The sequence below is a fragment of the Macrobrachium rosenbergii genome, chromosome 9 (genome assembly GCF_040412425.1).
Source record: "Macrobrachium rosenbergii isolate ZJJX-2024 chromosome 9, ASM4041242v1, whole genome shotgun sequence".
Classification (NCBI taxonomy): Eukaryota; Metazoa; Arthropoda; class Malacostraca; order Decapoda; family Palaemonidae; genus Macrobrachium; species Macrobrachium rosenbergii.
Window position 1 is genome coordinate 21,017,662 of NC_089749.1, and position 21,172 is coordinate 21,038,833.

Sequence of the window (21,172 nt, forward strand, 5' to 3'; positions counted from 1 at the left end):
TAAATCAGTGGGGCAAAGTGGAATAAAGGAAGAAAGTGAATACTTAAGCAATTGTGTCCTTGCTGTGCCCATTCTCTTGCTTCAAAGACTGATCAGTACGAGGTCACATAAAAACGTAGTGTTGAAATTCAAGTAAGGGTGTACCAGAAACTGAAAATAATTAATTTATACCGTGAGAGTTCTTCCTTTTCCTTTAAATGTTCTAATAGTTGATGCCTTCTCTTACAGATCTCCAGTTTCTAAAGAGGCTGATCCAAGATTGGATAACTATTTGGTAGAGCTACCGGGACCAAATGACGCGAACCCAATAATCAGAAATCAGGTTGGTGAGAAATCAGCACTCTTTTGATTTATCCAGGACCCACTTATACAGCATAAGTGGGTCCTGGATTTATCATGCGCTTTCACACACGCCTTTTCGAGTCCACCTCCTGTAGTCGACCCTCAAACTCGCAAACATCTGCTCAAGTCTGACACCAGCGTTTGACTTTTTACCTTTACATAGCTTTTCTTGTCTGCTACTTGTATTCGACCTTTAAACTTGAAACACCCTGTTTACTTTGTCACTTTTTTTACTTCTGCTCGCAGACACCATTTTCAGTTTGTCACTTTTGTCCTTCAAATCGGACAATTCAATTCTGCTTCTGATATATGACTATCAACCCTCAAAGACATAGCGGTTCTGCCACATTTAGATTTCCTTCCATTTCTAGAAACTTTTTTTATCGAATCTGATACTTTGATCTTCAAACAAGCATCTACTTTTTCCCTTTGGGCACTGAGAACTAAATAGAAGGAACTGCTATGATTAGCTGCATTTCTACTGAATTACGCTGCGCAATGGCGACAGGTTAGATTATCTCCTTCATGAATCGTACTTGGGGAACCAAAACAGACTTTAGGGTTCAATGTCATTGATGTGATCAAGACGGTCGACTTTTTTGCTCGCGACTCTTGCTCTTAAACTCATCTTTATTATTTTCCTTCTTTCCAGCCCACGGATATTTTCATTCACCCAAGGTACAGCCCAAACGATGGTAAATTCCAGCATGATATGGCTGTCATTTTCTTCAGGCAGAATAATCCACAAAGGCTACCGACCGTCTGTATATCTAATCAGCAATACAGACAAGAAGTTGGTAGAGCTCACGTAGTAAGTGTGTATATGTTTTTGTGTAAAATTAGCTAAACACATAGTGGAACCTGCATTCTATTAATAGCCTGGAAATGGTCCCTCATACAAATACCAATTGATTAGTCAAAACGTAAATCTGATGACGGCGATAAAAGCCACATTAAGTCAAGTTAGACAAAACATCCATCTTTCACACTTCATCACAGGTGTTCAGCTTAGATGGTGAACGTCAGACACCTGGTGGACGGAGACAACCACTGCGTCCTATTTGGAAGGTTATTCTGGCTTCCTGGGACCACTCCTGCCTCACCACGGCCATACGAACGTCTCCAAGATGCATAGGTACGGTGGAAGTACAAGGATCCCAGTTCTGTGCAGCTCATAAAGGTAACTGGCAAATATGTATGTTGTAAATTTATTTGTACATAATATTATTAACTTTCTAACTTTAATAAAATCACTGCTAGGAGTTACGAATAACTATACTCCGTTTTCTTTAGTGAGTTAACAGAACTCTTAGCATTTTTTTTTTATGTATTTTGATTAATTTTACTGAGCATTTAAATTTTGATTACTTTCACCAATACTATTATATTGATTTAATAAATATAGAGATAACTGTTCTTTCAAGTTAGTAAAGAAATTAATTTAGGGAGTGATAAGAACCTGGCAAGCCTTTTGGCGGGCTTAGGCCGAGGGCGGCCTAACTCGGCCACTGTAGATTCAAGAGGCATGCCAGACGCACATGCACTTATGTTAACTGAAACAATTTGCTTGGTGTAGTGTTATAAAACTTGATAACACGAAGACCTTTGGTTCATATGCCCCCCTTTTCCTTGTTTACCTGTCCTAACCCTATATCCTTTCCAAATCCTTATTTACAACCAAAAAATTGAAGTGGCCTTCCGTTCCCTCTACCGTCAGAACATGTTGGTAAGTAGCATAAATTTCACCAACATATAAATTTATTTCCAGAAACAGCTAGAGGTCATTGGTTTTACTAACCAAATAGATAGGATTTGTTTCAGTGTAGGGGTAAATTAAGATCAGTGTTCAAACTTTAGGCTAACTATAAGGTAGGTCGATACATGATTCCTAGGCCAGGTCGCCATTGTTTCGGGCAAGTGATTCGAGTTTACCGTTGTCCGATAGGAAGCAGCTTCGTCAATTAACGTTTTACTTGCTTGTTTTAAAGCCGTAATAAACTGTTTTTCCTTTCTTTACTTCTAGAGGCAAGTTTTACTTAATTGCTTTGTTATAATGATATTGAGCTATGGAGATAGTTCCCATTGATGGGTGGGTTACTGTGCTCAGCTAGCACTCTGCTGGCTCCCTGTGTTCGATTCTCCTGACCGGCCAATGAAGAATTAGAGGAGTTTATTTCTGGTGATAGAAATTCATTTCTGTTATAATGCGTGTGTCTGGATTCCACAATAAGCTGTAGGTCCCGTTACTAGGTAACCAATTGGTTCTTAGCCACGTAAAATAAATCTAATCCTTCTGGCCAGCCTCCCTAGGAGAGCTGTTAATCAGCCTTCAGTGGTCTGGTTAAACTAAGGTATACTTAACTTTGGAGCGCAGAGAAAATTGTACATAGGCTTAGACTGAACAATTTTACATAGATGTACTATAATTGCATGGGCGTATAGAATAATTAGCCCAAATAAGGCCCTGCCTGCTATATTTGCATTAGATTTGGTGCTTACCCTGCCTAACTTCACTTTAACTTGGTCAGAAACTTACGGAATTTTTAGCCTAACTGAATCTTGCTCTGAATTTTTATGGCCTTGGTTTAATTTATTCTAAGGTCTTTTAGTTTAATTGAATTTACCTAACATTTACCTGAATTTAATTACTTAAATTTACAAAGCAATTTAATAATCCTTTGGACTTTCTGGCACAAGTCTAAAAGCACGTTAAGTGCATGGAAGAATTGTGTGCTTAACAGCCCATCCACCTTATTTACCAGAGAATGTTCAGTGGAAGGAATTACCCTTGTCATATGTAGTGTACGTTTCTCTCAATCTTCCCACTGAATGATACGAATTTCCCACACGTGTTCAAACAGATTGTTCACTTACACGTCTTTTCCACTTAGATGTGGTGTGGTCCCAAAAGATACTGACCTCCTGGTTCTCAGAAGGGATTAAGGTATGAAGCTGCCAGGACCTTGACCTTTGACACTTGGTTCTAACCCACTACAGCTGACTAGATACTAGGTACATGAACTTTTCAGGTCAACTGAGATACGATGGGCATTACTGTATGGAAGTCAGGCCAAAGGCCCTTCCTCCTTTCCCAGAATCGATTCCAGGATATTAGTAGGTTAAGGGGATCGGCCGCCTAAAAACCCAACAATCTTTAAAAATCTGATTTGCTGAAAAATTCTATGTATTTGCATAGGTTCAAGAATGTCGCATTTAAATATTATGCTAAAATTTACTGTGTTTCTCTCTAGTTATGGCCTAAAATGTAATAACAACTATATACCCATAAAAACAATTGTGTAGCGCAAATGATTTAGTCTGGCATAGCTTTTGTGATATATATTACGAAAACTTCCTTTGAAAATGAAATGTATAATGTCAATAATATCCTACTGGCACCTTTTAGTTATTCCTAAAGATGACAACGCAATACGCCATACCATGACGCCGACTCAGGCCGAGAGTTGCTCTTATAAACTTCCTGGAAGTTAGAAGGACATGTTTTTCATGCTCGCGGCCTTGACTGAACTCCTTGTATTTTCTGCGGTGTTTTGTTTTTTTTCACCGTGCCTAAAAGGTCCAAGAGTTCACTTCATGCTTCTAGAATGCGGAAAAGCCAAAGTGGAAAAGTCCAGGCGAGAAGTAGAAGAAAGAGTTCAAGAAATTAGTGCCATAGATGGGAATGGAGCGACAGAGAGAGAGAGAGAGCTGTCGCCCATCAAACGGCGTGAGAGTAGCGATCTCTGCTGACCAGAGACCAACCATCCACTTCAAACGCCTTTATTTGTTCGTCACTACCAAAGGGCAAAGATATTTAGAAAAAGAAAGCAGTAGCTCGGAGGCTGATATTATAGACGATCCTGAAAATAAAATGATCATGGGCCAGTGAAGCAAGACTGATGAATTACTTGAATCACGAATCCCCTAATTGTGAATGTAAAGTAATTCCCAGGATCCATTTGGCAAGGATGGATTCGAGACACTAATAAAAAAAGTGCAGGCAACTATGATACCTTAGAGTAATACCTTGCAGCAAGATCAGACAGGGGGGGACCAGGAACCTAAAATTTATAAGAATGTGTCTTAGGTGCAATATAAATAATCAATTAATATTCTTATTTGTAATCATTTTTGCATTAATTAATACCCAAAAATAAAAAATTAAAACTATAGAATTAATTGTAACATTAAAGTCTTTGAGTCCCTTTTACTTTTTATGTAACTAAAACTTGAAGGCCTGCTTTCTCAAAACATGTTTTTCGCCTTTAAATGCATCTCTCCTTAGTATTGGAGCCACCTAAATGAAATTTTTAAATATAGCATGGGGAAACATGGTAGATTAAACAAAGTCTGGGGATTTTTAATATTTTGTTTCTGATTTTTGGCAATTATTTTTTCTGTACTTTTTCCGGGAAAATTTCATTAAAAAAAAAAAAAAATCATATCTCGAAAATAATTGAAAATCAAAATCCCTGGCTTGTAATCGAATGTCCATATGTGTTTTATACGTGGTTCAAATCTCATCCTTAAAAGCAAAAAAGCAAAGGAGGAGATGCATTTTGAAAATGGCCATTTTTGGCCGAAAAATGCTCTGGCAATCACAAAAACCTAAGGTCACTGAACAAAAAATTTTTTCCCCAGAAGTTCCACACAATATCCTTTTAACAAACCTATATATCAACAACCTGTCGTTAAAAGTCGGAAACCGGCTGATCCCTTAAGGAGCTTCTGACCACTAGAGTCATTCATAATTAACATACATACAAGCATGTGTGCATATATATATATATATATATATATATATAGATAGATATAGATATAGATATAGATATATATTTATATATATATATATATTATATATATATATATATTGGATATGGTTTTGATCAGACCTAAGAGTTTCAGCTTGGTTGATTTAAGGCCAGACTGATTGTAACTGAGATTCACGGAATTTACCATGAAGGGCAGGGCGGGGGTAGTAGTATCTAACTTTAGCCGGCTTAGGCCTTTCTTCAGATGAGGGAGTGATCAGGTAAAACACTTTAGGGATTCACGTAATTTATATTTACATAAAACACAACCAGAAGAATGGGGATGATGATGGATAGGGAGAACAGAGTCCTGTCGTACAAACACTTATAAAGTAGAGCGAAAGATCCTTCTCTGTCTTTCTCTCCTTCTGTCTCTCTGCCTCTCTGCCCTCTTTCCCTCTCCTCCTGGGACAACCTTTCTTCTCCTTCACCTGTCTTTTTTCCTCCCCTGTCTTTCCTTTCTTTCTCCTGTCTCTTCTTTCTCTTTCCTCCCTTGTCTGCCTCTCTTCCTCTTCCTCTCTCTCTGCTTTGGCAGACAGTACTCTTCTGAACCCACTCTAGAGCATTACCTGACATTTCCATTTTCGTTCTGATGTCCATGTAGAACTTGTAGCCACTGGTCTCAGGAGGTTCTAGTCGACTGAGCCATCTTGTGATGTTTTGGAGGGCGGGCTGTGGCCTCGGCTACCAATGGGAATGTAGGAAATGGATAGGTGTCAGTGGCAGTACTACGAATAAGCAGGAGTGATCCTTCAGAGGAGGTGGCACTGGTAGTCAAATCAGAGGTTGCCTGAAGACTTACGGGCTTGCAATGAGCGATGTCAGGTGTCTCGTAAGACTCCAGTGGGTTTATGCAGAATGATTCGGGTTTGTCACAACATTTAAAGTGTCTAATAAAGATTTTGATTTGCTGAGAGACTAAAGGCGGGCAAATCATGCAGAGGGGGCTTACGAGGGAATCTGCAAGAGCTGCCGGGTACAAAAGTACGGATTTTTGTTTGTTCAAGAGGGAAATCAATGCAGAGTGATGAGAGAAAAATAGTTTATTTTAATACATAGAATCTGCGGCAACAGGGTATAGCAGTACTTAATTTACCATGCATGAGGCATGGTTTGTTGCCTAAGGATCATGTGTGTGCAAGTAAAAAAGAAATTACGTTACTCTACTTAGACCTGTGGTTGGCACGGATCGGTTACCCATGTCTTACTTCTGCCTAGTAGTGGGTCATGTGGTCGGTGCTGACAAAGACTGAGAGCACGTGGTATTTGTTATGACGGGCTGTGGGTCGTATGATCACAAAGCCTCACAAAGTCTGGAATTCTTTCTCTTGTCTGGGAGGCTTCTTGCACTTAGAAAATGATGGCACACGTTTTACTGACTTATGATCTGTCAAAAGGAAATGGGAAGCTCTGAGTTCGGTTATTTGGGAATCTGGAATTTCTAGTGGATGTTACTTTATGGGCACATTTTCTGGGGGCTTGCTGTCCCAAGTCTGAAAATGCACCAGAATTCACTAAGGAAGCAGGAAATTAGAGATTTCCCACTGAATCAACACTCCTATCATGCACGAGCAAGAGAGAAAAATGTATCCAACGGACTGAAAATTGCTGGATAGGCCTTTACTTTGCGCCCAGTAAATTTGCCTATCTAAATTTCGAGACGACAATTTGTCCGGATAACGGGACAGGAAATACACGCATATTTCACTATTTCCCGTTTTATCACTTCGAATATTTCACGTCACTTGCCTAGCTACCCATCAATTACGCATGCAGGGCTATCACAAGCGCTTGGCAACAAAGCCTCGTGGGATTGCTAGTGCCTCTTCACATGACTAATTTTTGCGCACGGTTCAACAAATTTGACACTGGTTATACAGCGTCACGCTTTTTGTTCATACCAGTATAGAAGTGTAAAATAACACTTTTACTACGCTGTGGATGGCTTCCGCTTGTGTGCTATTTATGGGGGGTTACAAAAGTTTCGTTTCTAGTCTTGCAACCAGTTTTAACAGTGCTATTCAGCTGATAGTGCAATTGCAGGGCTTTAAAAACATGCAGCTGCAAGATTCTGAGCATCGGTTACCGGTATGGTTTTGATCTGGACCAGAGGTCAACTTGGCTGGATTTAAGGCCACAGAATGATTCCTGAGATTCACCTGAATCCTACCTGGAATGGCCTTTCTAGATGAGTGAGTGATCAGATACACATTTAGGTTCACGTAATTTATATTTGCATAAAACACAATCAGAAGAATGGGATGATGATGGCTAGTGAGAAGAGTCCTGTCATACAGATCAAGTTATAAAGTAGATGAAAGATCCATGTTGATACACAAGGGGCTTTCCGCTTAAAGGCACCATTAATAAAGGGCACAGGGCTTACACTGTACACATAATAAGATGATGAGATAGTTCAACAGCAAGCACTCCTATCTGCAATCGAGAATGCACAGTTACTAAATAGTCGGCAGCGTAATTGAAGGGAATCGAGGTTGCACTTATGGTGCTACAACTCGATCCTGCAACACTGGTTAATACTTTACTAGGTTATGCACCCTTTCCTTAAGAACACAGGTCTCACGGGAGGTAAATTGCACTAAGAAAAGAAAATAAAACAGTGAGAGAAAATAATAGGGAAACGTGATGACTTCGGAGAACCCTAATTCGGGTACATTACCTCTTCAGAGATGGGGGTTCATCGTAAAGGCACCAGCAATGGAGGGTGATAAATGAAGGGGTCACACAAAAGTAACACAGGCATCTAGACCAGCCACGTGGGAAAGCAGGGGAGCAAGAGAACTGTAAGTGTCCTGGTAGGTCGTCCAACATCTCTGAGAGAGATCTTGCCCGCGGCGTGCGCCTTTGTAATGTCGGGAGGATTAAGGTACTGCTCATCCAGGTGGTGAAGTCTTCGCTGGTACTTCATTTTGGATAGAGGGCTTCTGTAATGCGGTTGTTTGGCGGGCATGCGTTTCTTGAGGTCACCATGCCCAGGTGTCATGGCGCCAGCACACTTTCTTTGTGAGTCACCCCATGTGGCAAGGATTAATCTCTCTAGGACTGTACCCTGAATTATGACTCTGGCAAGTCACTTAGTCATGGGAAAGGGACTGGCAAAAGTCACTTAATAAGGGAAGGTTAAAGCTTACCCATGGATGGGTGAGAGAGAAATCAAAGGGGCAAGGAATTATTCATGCGTACAGCTTTACATTTATTATGAATTCACACGATGTTAAAATATTTACTCATGCTTTATTTTACCTAATTGTGATGGGAGGATAGGCGAGGAAGAGGTTCTCATTACAATTACAATATATATATATATATATATATACAGTAGAACTGGTCCTGACGCTAATTCGTTCCAGAAGAAGTGTCGAGATTCGATTTTGTAGAATTCTGATTTAATTTCTCCCATAAGAAATACAACTGAAAATGGATTAATCCATTCCTGACCACCAGTCATTACCCAACCTTTGCCCTTTTTTATACAAAAAACTTTATACAAATTAATAAATTAAATAGGTTCAGAGTTGAATAACTTACAGTATCAGAAGCACTTTTATATTTTTAAATGCTTACTGTATCAAAAACCGAGTGCCATAGGCTGTGGCTAGGTGGTACGCCTACAGGCACTACCAGAATGTACTGCAACAGGTACACATGAAAACTGTTGTTAATAATGATAACATTGAAAACAAGCCAGATTATTCACATTAAATTAATAATACAGTATTTATAAACTGAATTATTTGTGATAATAGTTAACATAAAATTAAGAAAATCAATTATGTCGACTGCTTGTGGCAGGAACAGTAGAGCACGCTCAGTGAGATCACGGATTACTTTATAAACATTCAATGTTTATGGAAATATATAGTCTACCGGAATAGTGATAAAATCATTAGAAAACATCTTCAGCAAATATTTACTGAAAGATGTTTACAGTGATTACTGAAAGATGTTTTTGCAGTGATTTGGTGTACACTATTCCAGTAGACTTCTATGAAATCTACCATAAGTATTGAATGTTTGCGTAATTAGTACCGCGATAACCACCAGGCGGCGCTCTGGTTTGTTTATATCTGCCAAGCTGCCGAAGTTCGGACGTAATTTTAGGAAATTTTTTTAATTTTATGATAACAGATATACAGTACTACGAGCAAATTATTTACGACATCCAATGTGATAATTCATTTGTTTTTCAACAGCAGCAGCATGTGTGGGCTGAAATGCTTTTAAATAAGAAGGGAAGAACGCCACCAACAACGCTTCTTAACTAAAGGTGAGCCACCAAACTTTTTTTTTCTACAAACATCATATGATCTTATCGGTCGGATTCCGCTCTGTTGTTTGAGCCCAACGCAAAATTTGATCACCATTCGTGTTGAAATCCGACTATGCTCTAGTTCTAGTACAGTCGAGGACCGAGGTTCTACTGTATATGTATGTATATATATATATATATATATATATATATATATATATATATATATATATATATATATATATATATATATATATATATATCTATATATATATATATATATATATATATATATATATCTATATATATATATATATCTATATATATATATATATATATATATATATATATATATATATATATATATATATATATATATATATATATATATATATATATATATAGGACCTCATTCAAACTGGATGGTATCTAATGGGGTATTTATTCAGAAAATGTTACAAGCTTTCTTGGACAAACAGTCCTCATTATCAAGTTTGAATGAGGTCCTGTTAGTAATTATACTAAAGCACAGAACAGTTGTGAATGTGACAGGGTTGTAAGGTGTCAAAGAAACGAGCAGGTAAAGGTTACTGCTGATTTATTACAGATCCAGGCGGCTTATATTGCGGCCGACTGACGCCGGGCCGTGAGAGACAATGGAATTGACTGTGACCTGAGGTCGAAACAATAAACAATAATATGCAGTGAACGAGTACGAATTACAATACGAAACATACAGAGACACAATATAGATACAGTCTTGATGCCTGTGAATGAAGAAACATGTGATACACAATGTGTGACATTCGTATAAATACCATAAAGTAAAAATGATTAAAATGCGTGACCTGGCACGTTTTAGGCGTGACTAATTTAGCTTGAAGAAAACGGGAAGTCACCAAAGAAAACAAGCTCAGCGGAGACTTAATTAATGGCGCCGCGAAACACTATCCTGGCGCCGAATTGGTGACTTTACAAATACTCCCAAGGCGAGGGACGCGTCTGATTAATCCCTGTACCTGGTGGGGCGCTGAAGGGTGCCGCGGCTCCTTGAGGATAACTGAGGGCCTCCCGCCTGTGAGGCTGCTGTTTGGGCGGTCCCTTCCTGGGGGCGGCGCCCTGCGGTGGTGAGGGCGTGCTGGAGTGCGTTTGGGCGGAAGGGGTGCTGCGGCGCTGCGGGACTCTCCGACAGGAAGGCGGGCTTTAGCCGGTCTATGGAAACCCAGTCGTTCCTGCCTGGAAGTGCCAGCCGGAACGCCTTGCTGTTCCGTTCCAGCACGCGGAAGGGTCCCCTGTAGGGCTTAGTTAGTGGTGGACGGACGGCGTCGACTCTGACGAAGACGTGGGTGGCGGATGACAGCTGTGGCGGCACGAAGGTGGTTGCTCTGTCGATGTATGAGCGCCTGCAAGGCGAACTTGCCGGCCACGTCGCTGGAGCCTCTGCAGAGATGGGGAGTGGCGATCATCCGTCACGAGCTCCCCGGCACCACGAGGGGTTCCCCAGGTTTGTTCAGCTGCGGATGGGGTGCCATCGGCTCTGGGGCGGTCCTCAACCGAGGAGGACCCACGGCAGCTGATGTTTCCAGTCCTCGGCGGTGCAGCGGGCCATGAGGATGACTTTAAGGACCTGTGGAACTGTTCAACCAGGCCGTTGGCCGCTGGGTTGTACGCTGTGGTGGTGTGGTGCGTGGTTCCCAGCAGTTGAGCCAGGCAGACCACAGCTCGGAGAGGAAAGCGGGGCCCCTGTCGGTTGTGATGTGGTCCGGGGCGCCGGCGGCTAACCCAACTGGAGAGCAGGGGCCTCGGCGCACGCCGCGCTGGCGGTGGCTTCTTGCATGGGCGTGGCCGGGCCACCTCGTTGAACGGTCTACCACCGTGAGGAGGTATCTGGATCCGCCTGATGGGGAAGGGGCCCGACGACGTCGATGTGGATGTGGCGGCGGCGCCCTGGCTGTGGGAACTCGCCTACCCCGACTGCGTGTGACGACCCACTTTACTGGTCTGGCACTGCAGGCACTGTTTTGCCCAGGCTGTGGCGTCCTTTTGCACCCCGTGCCAGACGAACTTTTTGAAAGCAGTTTGGCCGTGGTCCTGCCGGAGGGGTGTGAGGGCCGTGGATGATGTCAAATACCTGGCGGCGGCGTGAGGCTGGAACCAAAGGGGCGGCTGGCCTGTGCTGATGTCACAGAGCAGACTGGGGCCTCCGGGGCGAGGGTCACGTCCCGCCACTTGAGGATGTGATGGCGGTGCGGTATGCTGGGGTTTCTGGGTCAGCGGCCTGTTCCCTGGCAAGGTCCTGGTAATCTACACCAAGCTGCACTGCGTTCAACTCGACTCTGGAGAGGGCGTCTGCTACGGGATTTTTCTTGCCGGGAGGTACCTGACGGAACAGGTAAATTCGGCTATGGCTGAGAGGTGGCGCTGCTGTCTGGAAGACCATGCGTCCCCTTGCTTCGTGAAAGCGTGAACCAGTGGCTGGTGGTCTGTGAAGATTGTGAAGGCGTCCTCCAGGAGGAACTTGAAGTGCCGAACTGCGCGGTACATCGCGCAGAGTTCCCTGTCGAAGGTGCTGTATCGGGACTCTGCGGATTGAACTTCTTGCTGAAGAAGGCGATGGGCTGGGGGCGCCGTTGATGATTTGCTCCAGAACAGCACCGCAGGCAACGTTACTGGCGTCTGTCGTCAGCTGGAGGAGCCTTGGGATCCTGGTGTGCCAAGGCGGTTGCCTTGGTGAGGGCGGCCTTACGTCCGGGAAAAGGCCTGCTGCTGGCTGGGTCCCCAAGACAGGGACTTGGTTGACCTTTAGGACTTCCGTCAGGGGGCGTGGTGTGCGCGATCCCGGGGATGAAGCGCCTGTAGAAGTTTACCATCCCAAGGAACTCCTGGACGGCCTTGATGGAGGTGGGTGTCGGGAACTTTGCTACGGCTGCCACTTTCGATGTAAGAGGGCGGACGCCTGTCGGAGATACCTCGTGACCCAGGAACTCTGCTTTCTGGACGCCGAATGTACACTTGTCAAAACGGACGACGAGGCCGTTTTCTTGGAGGCGCTGGAGGACTGCTTTGATGTGCCTTTGGTGTTCGCTGTGAGACCTGGAAAATATGAGAATGTCGTCGACGTAGCAGACACAGAATTTTAGGTCCCCAGGATGCTGTCCATGAGCCGCTGGAAGGTGGCCCCGCGTTCCTCAGCCCGAAGGTGGAGAAGGCAAACACATAGGACCCGAAGGGCGTGATGATGGCTGTCTTTGGTATGTCCTCTGGCGCAACAGGTACCTGAAAATAAGATTTAAGAAGGTCCAATTTAGTGAATATTTTGGCCCCGTGAAAGGAGGCCGTAAGGTCTTGCATATTGGGCAGAGGGTAGTGGTCGGGCTCCGTTGCAATGTTGAGCCGTCTGTAGTCGCCGCAGGGTCTCCAGGAGCCGTCCGGTTTCTGCACCATGTGAAGGGGGCCCATGGACTGGAGGCCTTCCTGCAGATGCCCATCCGTTCCATCTCCGCGAATGCTTTTTCGCCTCCTGAAGGCGCTGAGGGGAAGCCTGCGGAACTTCGCATGTGTCGGGGCCCTTTAGTCACTATATGGTGGTATATGCCGTGCTTGGCTGGGGCCCCGGGGACTTGGCGGCTCGGGCTTAAACACCTCAGGAACTCCGACAGAAGGTGTGCGTGCTGGTGGGGCGACGGGCGCTGATGGTGGGTCTGGGTCCCGCCGTTAACGGAGAGACCGGCAGGAGTCGGTATCGAGGAGGCGCTTGCGCCCCACGTCGACTAGCAGGCCGAAGTGCGCCAGAAAATCGGCCCCAGGAGTGGGGTTCCTCGTCCGCCGCGATGAAGTCCCAGGAGTAACTCTGGCCAGGATGGAGATCGACAGGAGCCTGGTGCCGTAGGAGAGGATGGGGTTCCGTTGGCGGCCGTCAGGAAGGCGGCCGGGTCTGGTGTCTGGTTGCGGTCCTCTCTGGATGCTGGGAAGACCGACTTGAAGGCTCCTGTGTCGACCAGCATCATCCTGCCGGAGACGGTGTCGCGGGCGTAAAAACCTACTGTTTTGAGGCCCTGGGTTCTTCGGCTGCCATGGCGGCCTGTCCTGCTGGCCGCCGCCACCCCGTTTTTTGAACGGTTGAACGAGCAGGGCGGCAGGCAGTTTCGAGCGTCCTTTCGAACCACTTGTGATAGCGACAGAAGCCCGGGGACCACCGTCTACTGTGGTTCGGTGGACGTCTGTTGGCGATGGCGTTGACGGGCTGCTCTCGTCCTCTTCAGGCTGGACGGAGCTGACCGGCTGAGTGGCCGGTTTTAGCCGCTGTGAGCCTTGACGGAGTCTGTGAGGTGTTGTGCCGCCTCTATGAGGTCCTCGACAGGCATGGTGTAGGGGTGCGCGATCTGGTTGCGTACTTCCGGGAGGAGTTGGCGAAGGAAAATTTCCGTCACGAAGCTTATCTCCTGCCGCTTGTTCGTGCCACCCGAGACTGGTGTTGACAGGAGATCTGACCATGCCCCAAGCGTCTCTTGGTTCGAGGTCGTGGCGTGGATTATTGGCAAGGTCGATAGCACGGGCGGCCGCGCTCGGCGATGGGCAGGGAGCAAGCTTCGAGGAGGAACTTTTTGTGGTGCTGTATGTGAGGGTGAGTGTTTGGTACCCGCGAGATGAGTTTGTTGTACGTCCTCGGAAGGGCGTTGAGCACTGTGTCGGCCTGTAGGATTTCGTCCGTGAGGTCCGCGATTCTGAAGTGGCTCTCCACCCTGCGCAGCCACCTCGATGGGTTGCCCTGCGAAAACGGCGGCAGCTTTAGGGTGGGGGCGGCCCGCGATTGTGTTGCCCGGCCGTCGTGTGTTGGGCGCTGGTGTGGAGTTGCGGGAGGGCCTCGATGCGGGGCGGGCGGCTGCGATGGGGAGGTAGGTAAACCTCGAGTCCACGGGGTCCGTTTAACTGCATGAAGGAGGATATCGCGTCCATGCTCGCTCCTTTGACCCTTTGCTGGAGTAGGATACTCGGCGTCAGTGCGCACTTTTGCGTGCGCCGTGTGGTTCCGCTAGTGACGCTGGTGGGGTACGCCGACGAGAGTCAGCACGCTCAAACGCTGGTTACAGCGCCGTGTTTAGGCCGCTAAGAGCGTTTTTTGGAGAAATCCTGGAGCCAAGACTGAGTCGCCGTGTGAGTCCGCTAATGGCTCCGGGTCACTCCGGGGTCACCACTGTAAGGTGTCAAAGAAACGAGCAGGTAAAGGTTACTGCTGATTTATTACAGATCCAGGCGGCTTATATTGCGGCCGACTGACGCCGGGCCGTGAGAGACAATGGAATTGACTGTGACCTGAGGTCGAAACAATAAACAATAATATGCAGTGAACGAGTACGAATTACAATACGAAACATACAGAGACACAATATAGATACAGTCTTGATGCCTGTGAATGAAGAAACATGTGATACACAATGTGTGACATTCGTATAAATACCATAAAGTAAAAATGATTAAAATGCGTGACCTGGCACGTTTTAGGCGTGACTAATTTAGCTTGAAGAAAACGGGAAGTCACCAAAGAAAACAAGCTCAGCGGAGACTTAATTAATGGCGCCGCCGAAACACTATCCTGGCGCCGAATTGGTGACTTTACAGGGTTAATATATATATATAATATATAGATAGATAGATAGATAGATAGATAAATCCAAAAAGATATGGCTATAAATTTAGTTAAGATAGATGAGTCTGACAAGAATATAGTGAGAAAGAGAAATGTAGTTAAGTGAAGGGTATTGGCAGAAGGTGAGATACGGTAAAAATGCAAGTGACGCGAGACTGTTTATGGAGGAAAAGACTATACTGGAGAAAAATAAATGCAGAGAGAAATCCTGATATACATAAGGATTTAGACAAAAATCAAGTGGATTGAAGCTGTCGGAAGAGAAAGCTGTTCAGCACTGGTGGAGTCAGCATTTTTGAAACAGTTTTCATTCAGTAGATCGGGCAGAGACGGATCTTAAAGATACAAGTGTGGAAGTGGTAAATATAAAATGGATAAATTTTCTGGAATGACTGTAGGGGATGTAAAGAGGATAAATAATATGAAGATACCTGAGGCATTAGTGGCATTGCCATAATGCGCCGTGCAGTGGTGGCAGTAGGGTAATTGAATGGCCGACCAAAGTATTTAAGATGTGCCTGGATGAGGAAGTTATTGGTGCGATTAATAATTGCTCCTTTACATAGAGAGAGAGAGAGAGAAGATGGGGGTTTTTAATAGTTATTTATACGTAACATTGTTATATGTCTGGGAAGGCTATTATAGGGGCTTAATTGAGAAAGTAAAAGGTAACAGGAGGATTGATAGGGGAAGAGCAGTAAGGGTTTTGAAATGGTCGTGTGAAGAGTTTTAAAGCAGACATTCAAGGATTTATAAAGTAAAATAACTTGTGAGTGACGCAACGGGGGTTGTATTGAAGGTGTATGATTGAGATTAATAAATTGTTAACGGCGATGAGGAGATTTTAAGATGAAAGCAACCTTAGGCAGAATCTGTAGATGTGGAAGTGATTGGTGAAACAAGGTTTTGCTGTGATTCAGTGACTGTTTGATGTTTTTTTTTTTTACACTGAGCATTGAGTAGGCTAAAGTGAGGGAAGCGATAGTGTTGTAGGTGTAAGATTGTGGGATAAGAGAACTGATCATAAATAGAGTATAGAGTGGTTGAGACTTAAGTATCCTCAGTAGTAGAACATCAAAATTTGAAGCAGTATACAGCCAAGAGGGGGAACTCAAGCCCCAGAGCACCACTTATGTCACTGGAGGGCCCCCATTTCTCCAGCGAGAAAAAGAACAAAATGCTGCAAAACATTTACACTAAGAGGATTACTTTTAAGTTTTTGTCACTATACATACCTGGGTCAAGGTATTTCTGTTTGTCTATTTCTTGGAGTGATTATTATTAATACTGTATTGTTGAAATGCATAATGAGGTCTCTGTTGAAGGAGTCCTCCACTGGGCAAGGTTATCATCCCTCCAACACATTTTGACTGCTCTATTTCAGAAGGATCCTTGAGAGGGCCTTGCCTCACCAAAATGGGCAAGGCTTGATCATTCCCTTTGTAACATTTTTTTTTTCGTTTGTCTTTGCAAGGCTCCTTTTTGTTGAAAGGGTCCTCAAGACGGTCTTACCTGGCCGAGATAGGTAAGGATATATCGTGCCCTAGTTAACACCTTTCATCTTTTTTGTCTTTACCAGGCTCAACTCTGTCGAAAGGGTCCTCCGGAGGGCCTTACCTGGCCGAGATGGGCCAGGACCTGGAGGAGGTTTGGGTCTTGATGGGTGTCCTTTCTGTGACTGCACAGATCACAGGAGATGGTTGTTCCCAAGACCATTCTGTCTATGGACAAGCAGCAGATGAATTCAGATGGATGAAAGATTGCGTCTTTGATGGCAAATGCAAGTCCTTGTAAACAGATACAGATACTCTGTAATATGCAGCAATTATCTTAAGTGAAACTGTACATCGGAATTATGTATACTGCAAGGAGTTGGTGGAAAAGGTAGTGCTGCTAGATATTGATACTAAAAAGTAATGTAATTTATTGGAACTATACAGCTAGTTATAATAAACCCAAGATTTTTTAATCAACTCCAAAAAATTGCTGGTAAAAATGACAAACTTCTAAGAACATCTGTCATGCCTATAGTATTTATTTTGGAAAGTAGTTATAAAAGCTACAGAATGGATAATTGTTTTTAAAGGATGCAGTATCGATATGTGAGATGGTTGTTTGGAATTTTTAGCATAAGTTCTTGAATATTCTCGTCATGATAACAGCTCTGAAGTTTTTATACTTTGTAAGAAAGGGAGGAACAAGTAAGTTTATTATATATACTTACAACTTGATGACAATAAATCTCTTGATTTAAGTAAAGCCAAAAACATTTAACTATTTCATTTTTTGGTTGCAAAGCCTGCAATGCTGGTTGCAGGGTTTCATTGTTAAAAAGTGGAAGTATCACCTTTCATAACAGTACTCACCAGAAATTATTATTATTTTTTTTTAGGTAATTCACCCTTAAATGTATTCAGTGGGATTCTTGCAAATCAGTTTTGTTAAAAAAGAAAACTCAAAGATGTTAGGTTAGGTCACATAAATATCTTACCTCCCAACTTATTTTGGTTAAGTGACTGTCATATATGTATAACTTATGTATAATGTTTGAACAATATATATATATTATATATAAATATATATATATATATATATATATATATATATATATATGCTCATTGATAATAATCATCTATACATAATTAGCTGTTAGGTAGTTCAGTTCCATATTTTATAAACGTCAATATACTGTATGAAAAATTATAACATTTTAAACTTATCTTTAGGCGCTAATTTTCAAATAACGAAATTTAAAATGGTAATGTTTGATAAATAAAAGAAAGACGAGTAGGCTATCACAATTTGGATTTGGTAGCAGATTTGCATAATGTACGATATTGGAGGCATTGAAACCAGAGCCTATTGAAAAGTAGCCAACCAAACACTCCTCCATTTTCCAGCTCGCTGTACAAAAATACAAATTATTTAATATGTGATAAAAACGTTTACATCAAGTTGAACATTGAAATTGCCCATTTTATAATTTTTGTTTTAATTAAAACAGAAACGAAAAATAATTTTTTCCTCCCTATTAAAATGAAATCGAACTGTACTGCTGAGGACTTGTATTGGTAGTAAAAAGAAACTTATCCTCCCCAGTGGCAGACGCCGTTTTAGGAGGGGACAATAGCATTGTCATTCCATCATGTATTACTGTTATGAAATTATTATTATAAAAATTTATGTGTAATTAGATTGAGGCCACGTGAAATGGTTAATAGTAATATATTTTTATAAGTATTCGTACTCTTGCAATGGAATCCTTAATTTCATGTAGAAGCAGTCTGTTGATAACCTACTGAAATTACAGCATTAATGTTTTATATAGTCGAAAATAATACTGTACAATGCAAAAATTGTAATTATTGAAATACATCAAAGTGTAACAAAAAGTTCAATGCATGTAAATGATGAAATCGCATGAATTACATTGTTATTCCTTTTCTCGCCATTTTCATGTCGAGACTTAAGTTCATGACAGGTAGTACCATTAGGAGTTGCCCAAGAACAAGAGACTGCCCTGGCATTTGCCATCTTAAACATAAAACATATTGCCAGATTAAAAGTAAAACGCCAACAACGTTACCGATAGCGTGCAAGAGCCTCTATGGAAAAAAAAAACTTTAATATCTGCATACATCATAAATAGCTGATGACCCAAGGGTTCCAGTGCTTGGGTTGTCCCTAAATTTCACACATTCATCCATCATGCGGGTCACTGCCTAGGGAAGACCCGTAAAAGGAAACTGGACTTAGTCCATCACCATCGGCAGAGAATGTTTTAGGAGGGGACAGTTTTGTTTTGTTAATTTTTCCAGCTAAAGCCGAAGACCACCACCGCGGCCTGGTTCCCCGCCAGTTGCTGACTGGAATATTAATCGCCTTTTGTTCATGTTTTTGTGTATGCTTATATATACGTTCATACCAAAGGTGCTGGTACTCAATATGGCTCTCATTTTCCGCATAAACTGGTAGTTACGGGACCAGAGGTGTGCGGTGGTAGTCTTCAGTTTTACCTATTACTCGTGTAATTAATATTTGTATTATTATAAATATGTAAGTGTAATAAGACTGAAAACATGTGAAGTGGCTAATAGTAAAGCATATTTTGTAACAGGTTTCACAGTCTTGAAATGGACCCTAAATTAAATTTGGCTGCCATCTGTTGGCAAGTTATTAAACCCCACACAGTATTAGAGTTATTGTTTAGTCGAAAATGTTACATTACAAAATTTAAGGGGTTGAAATATATCAAATGCAGCAAAAGCTCAGTACATGTTACGCATAGTCGCCAGATGATGATGAAATTGCATAAAAAATATTGCACAGTTTTTCATCCCTTTTACTCGCTATGCCAAAACGAGACTTTCATTGCTGTGTACTGTATGCCAAGGGGCAAGAACCCTTGCTGGCATAAGGCCAGCTAAATGTAACAAAATTATTACCATTAGTCTGCAAGAATCCGTTGGAAAAAGACTAGCTTAATCGACAGCAACAACATTGCCGTTACGTCTGTTGACTGTCGGAATCCAGAAATCCATGCCAGGCCAAATGTTCCCTTTCACACCATACTAAATTACTTGGCGCCCTACAGGAAGTAACCTTGTTGGTGTAAATCGGCTTAATCTAAACCAACGGGCTACCGTTACCGTCACATATCTGTTAGTAGGGTACAGTCCAAAAGGCCCGCACCAGCCTTCTTGAACTTTCAACACCTTACCAACTTAACGCGGCGCTTTTAGAGTAAGAACCCATACCAGCACAAGGCTGGCTAAATATAAATCTAAATGGCCATCAATGGCAGGAGCTCAAATAAAAACGTTACAATAAAAAATACTCATAGTAAGGCACCAATTTTCAAATAACGGCATTTTTACATTTAAGCGGTGATAAAAGAGACATGAGTATTACGTTCGATTTGGTAGCAGATTTTCATAAATATTTTCGACATTGGTGGCATTGAAACTTGGGCCAATGACAGCATAATGCATCCCTTTCAAAATTTCAATGTACGAGCATTTTTGAGCTCGCGCTAAGAATACAATTTATTTAATATGTGATAGCGACATGTACTATCAGGTTGAACTTTGAGTTCGTCCATTTTCTTCCAATTTCTAATCGCAACAAAAATATTTTTTTCACCCCGTAAAATGAAATGAAACCGTACTACTAAGGAATAAAAGGAAACGACCTCATTGGAGATAAAAGTACTGTAGTATTGTTGTGTTAATTTGTCATTGTATAATGTATTACTATGATTGTCATTATAAACGTTAAAATGTAATTAGACTGAGATACCATGTGTAAAGGCGATAGTAATATACATTTAAGAGGGTTGTCCCAGTCTCGCAATGGAATCCTGAATATCGCTTGGCTGCCACCTGTTGCCAAAATATTGAAACATTCATAGAATTAGAATTATTATTATTCAGTAGAAGTGTTACAATACAAAATTTTAGTGGTTTAAATTTAATTAAATATAATAAAAATATAAATATAAGTTATGCAGAATCACTAGTTGATGAAATTGAATAAAAAAGTTGCATAGTTATTCGTTCATTCTCCCACCATTGTCTAAGTGTAACTCATTACTATTAGAAACATTAGCGGCTGCTCAACAGTAGGAGACTATTCTGGCATAAGGCCAGAGTAAACCTAAAACAACAACGTTACCGTTAGTCAGAAAAAGCTCCACTGGAAATGACCAGCTAAATCAACAGAGTCTGTAGGTCCACAGTATTTTTAATGGTCTCTCACACCACGCATACTAAACTACTGGCCACCCTTGGATAAGTACCTGTTCTAGCATGAGCCAGCTTAATTAATCTAACCAACCAGCTATTATTAATGTTGCACATTTCTGCTGGTGAGTATAGTCCAGGAGCAACTTCAGGCCTCTTGCCGTTCAGTGCCTTTCTGAACTTACCGGCCGTCTTATGGCACAAAATCGCCTTTAATGGAGTAACAATAATTACCGAGTTCCAGTCGTGCTAGTATACAGCCGGATTCATCTTGGATCGGTTTAAAGAAGAGTAAAATATAACAGCAGCTCAAATGGAAGTTAATGAACCGAAATGAGACAATTCCATTGAAATAAAAGGC

General features: G+C 42.4%; 1 protein-coding gene across 1 annotated transcript in view; it reads left to right on the forward strand.

Annotated features, from left to right (window-relative positions):
* The window catches only part of LOC136841908 (uncharacterized), a 32,663-nt gene extending 14,576 nt beyond the window's left edge, over positions 1-18,087 (forward strand). Inside the window, exons 9-12 of the mRNA XM_067109329.1 lie at positions 210-322; positions 995-1,153; positions 1,342-1,522; positions 16,650-18,087. Of these exons, the coding sequence (XP_066965430.1) occupies positions 210-322; positions 995-1,153; positions 1,342-1,522; positions 16,650-16,864 (668 nt within the window). The 3' untranslated portion in view covers positions 16,865-18,087. The remainder of the gene's footprint in view (positions 1-209; positions 323-994; positions 1,154-1,341; positions 1,523-16,649) is intronic.
* Positions 18,088-21,172: the final 3,085 nt, after the last annotated feature.